We start from the raw sequence: 3434 nt of genomic DNA, 5'->3' as shown, positions 1-3434 counted from the left end.
ATCTTTTCTTGCCCAGGTACATCACACACTCCTCAACTACCTTGCAATCAAACACAATTACACCTCAACTACCTTGCAATCAAACACAATTGAGTTAGGTTAGAAACTTCCCCACAATGTCACCGTGCAATGGGAAAAATGAAAATGAGGAAAAATCACTCAAAGAAAGGAACCTAACTGTCACTATGCCAAGGGAAAAATAAATAGAGAAAAATAGGTGTCAGTAAGGTTGACTATCACTGTATCTGCACCATGTAGAGGGAAAAACAAGACAAACGAGGCCGAGAATGTTTCCTCCAGCAATAGGTAATATTATCAGTCTTTTTGATGCTCGACTTCCCTAACGCTCACCCACCCATTCGTTTCGACTACAGTACCTTTGAGAATCGAGATAAGGCATAAAAACAATAAAAGGTACACTCGAGATAAGGCATAAAACCAAATGACAATAAAAGGTACGTCTACAACAATATCACCTGTAGTTTCGCAAGAGCTCTGGTCAAAGAATATCTTTTTGCCGGAGCTATGATCCAAGGTTATTTCTTTACTTATTATCGAGGCTGACAACTGATATTCTTTCATAAACATTTCTCAACAGAATTTATTCAATTTGACCATATATGATACCAATACATCATGACAATAGACCTGTCAAAGTTCATAAGTAGGTATCTATCCCCTGGACCTAACAGATGTCCAATCACTGATAAATCATCAGCTGTAATTTCAATTTCATGAACCACTAGCACTATGTACTAAAGTAAAAGCAGTTTTATCTTCACAGAGAGAATTCCTCTTTCTCCTGCCCTTCATATATGTAGAAAGATTAACAAGCAGCAGCATCCTATTATAAAATGTCGTATCCCACATTGCATGCTGCAGTTCGAACTTCTTACATATTTGCTTTCATGTTAAGGCGAGCTGCTATCTTCTGACCCAATGATTTGTCACACTGCACCAATCCATGTGATTAATAATTAATATCAATAATAGGTTATTCCAACGGATGTATAAAAAGGATCACAATCATAGTAGCTCAAACGAAATATAGAGAGTCTGAATGGCAAACCTGTGACCAGTAAGATATCCAAATACTGCAAATTTCATGGGTGACCCTAGGATCTGACAAAGCTGCCACCCATCGCTTCACAAAACGCTCTTGCCTGCAATTTAAAATCATCACTGTAATTTCTATCCATATAACAAAAACAATGAATTGACTACTAGAAATCAAGCCAACCTACCGTTCTGGTGCAAATGAACGATATCGCTCTCCAGGTTGTTTGAAATTATTCTCCTTCTCTATCACGCACTGCAAATACCAAAAAATATCCAATATTTCTTAGACTTGCACATTTCTCTTTTGGCAATCTTTACTTCCCCAATTTGTAAACGATGAATTTGACTGATGACAAGGCAAAGCCCTTCCTAACACTTAAATGAAATCAACTTATAAATTAAGGGAAGATGCATCGAATAGCCAAGACACAAAGTGGACTGAACCAACAAACAGAAATAAATTTATGATAAACTGAAAAACGTTAGATCATCAACTGTGACGATATATCCAAATCCAAGAAAAAGCAGCAATAATCTAAGTCATTGTCATCATAATCACAAAGAGAAAAACTATCGAATAAAACAAAAAGCATGCAATTAATAGTCTCCAAAAACAGACTATTTTGAGTTTCAAACTAAAATAGTACAAACATCTTTTTCAAAAATAAAAATTATCAAGAAAAACGCCACTACGCCACATACATACTACAATAACGAACTGTCATTGTATCATAATATTGTAAAAATCACAGATCTATCACCAAATTCTGGAGAAGTGGTGAGATCTTACCTTCTCCCGCTTGCCAGTATGGGTATGGGAAGGAATGGGAAATCTCTCAGCATGACGAACTGGATCGAACCTTGATGGAAAGTAGTTGACCTGTAATTCCAGCAATTGTTTTGTAAAAATCAAATCTCTCCATGAACATTGACTCGATGTCCAAGTAATACGAGAGGTATTGAAAAAGAAAAAGATTAAAATTATTTACCAACCTCTTCATCCCTGTGCATGAAGTTCATGAATCCCTCATGATGATTATTGTGATGTGCACACTTGGGTGCATTGGCTGGCAGCATCAAATAGTTGGGTCCAAGTCGATGCCTTTGTGTATCTGAGTATGAGAATATCCTTGTTTGGAGTAGCTTATCTTCAGTGTAATAGACACCAGGAACAACAAGAGCAGGAGCAAATGCAAGCTGCTCGTTTTCAGCAAAGAAATTGTCAATATTCTTGTTCAAGACCATGCGTCCTACAGTTTGAAGAGGAAAGATATCCTCGGGCCAAGTTTTCGTAACATCTAAAGGATCAAAGTCATATTTATCCTCATCCCGAGGATCCATTGTCTGGATAAAAAGTTTCCATTCAGGATAGTTGCCTGCTGCTATAGAATCATAGAGATCCTTGGTTGCATGACTGTGGTTTGTCCCACCTACTACAACTGCTTCATCATCCAATAGACACTTAACTCCACAAGTAGGCCTCCAATGAAACTTCACATAGGTTTGCCTCCCAGCCTTATTAACAAGGGTAAAGGTGTGGACACCAGACCCATCCATATGCCTGTAGTTTAAAGGGATTCCAAGATCATCAAAGAGAAAGGTGAACATATGCAAACTCTTTGGGTGGTGAGAGAAGAAATCTCGAATCCTCCAGTCTTCTTGAATGTGGCTTTTGGGATTTGGTTTCAATGCATGAACCATGTCTGGAAACTTCATACCATCGCGAACAAAGAATACAGGAAAATTATTTCCAACAAGATCGAAGTTCCCCTGCAAGAGAAATGAAAATCCCATGAGCTATATGGGAAAAAAAAATGGGGTAGCATCAATTACAGAATAATCCTTTGAAAGAACTTTAAAAAATAGTCAAATATTTGGCTGAATAATGCAGCAATTTTGATCATAAAAAACAAATGCCTATTGCAACATACAAGACAAGAAACTTCAAAAAGAAAATGATCCATAAACTTTCTACTCGAACAGAGTTTAATAGAATATGCAACCTCAATGATCAAAAACGTAGATGTCACTTTCAGCAGGGTACTACCTATATACCAGGGTTCCCCGTACTTGCTTTATTCTGTAAATGGCACTCCCATCTAAGGAAGGATTCATAAAACCAGTGTTGAAAGACTGAAATTGTAGCTATTGCATCAATCCAGAAGATGTTGAACACTTTTTTTATGGAGGCACCTTTTACCAAGCAGGTCTAAAGACGGATACAAGGCCTCTGTAGAGGTTAGCAGGGTACTACCTAGATACCAGGGTTCCCCTTACCTGTGCTTTATTCTGTAAATGGCACTCCCAACTACAGGAAGGCTTCATAAAACGAGTATTAGAAGACCAAAATTGTAGCTACTGCAGAAAGCAAGACG

General features: G+C 37.7%; 1 protein-coding gene across 1 annotated transcript; it reads right to left on the bottom strand.

The window, feature by feature from the left end:
• Positions 1-573: 573 nt before the first annotated feature.
• LOC149161308 (catalase isozyme 2-like) lies at positions 574-2853 on the bottom strand. Its single transcript, XM_089434837.1, has 5 exons — positions 2053-2853; positions 1850-1939; positions 1245-1312; positions 1070-1163; positions 574-952 (listed from the first exon to the last, which is right to left on the bottom strand). Exons 1-5 carry the CDS (start codon positions 2851-2853, stop codon positions 893-895), a joined length of 1113 nt encoding a protein of 370 aa, XP_089290963.1. The 3' UTR covers positions 574-892.
• Positions 2854-3434: the final 581 nt, after the last annotated feature.

The sequence above is a fragment of the Pinus tabuliformis genome, chromosome 5_2, assembly GCF_031772625.1.
Source record: "Pinus tabuliformis cultivar Carrire ecotype Pingquan chromosome 5_2, CPIR1, whole genome shotgun sequence".
Taxonomy (NCBI): domain Eukaryota; kingdom Viridiplantae; phylum Streptophyta; class Pinopsida; order Pinales; family Pinaceae; genus Pinus; species Pinus tabuliformis.
This window is presented reverse-complemented; position numbering and strand designations above follow the sequence as displayed.

Bases quoted from the DNA above. Each gene is read 5' to 3' on its own strand.
- LOC149161308 (XM_089434837.1), bottom strand. From the start codon at position 2,853: ATGGGATTTTCATTTCTCTTGCAGGGGAACTTCGATCTTGTTGGAAAT. The intron at 1,940-2,052 runs GTTGGTAAATAA...CTGGAATTACAG, and splicing joins TCATGCACAGGGATGAAGAG to GTCAACTACTTTCCATCAAG. The intron at 1,164-1,244 runs GTAGGTTGGCTT...TTTAAATTGCAG, and splicing joins CGTTCATTTGCACCAGAACG to GCAAGAGCGTTTTGTGAAGC.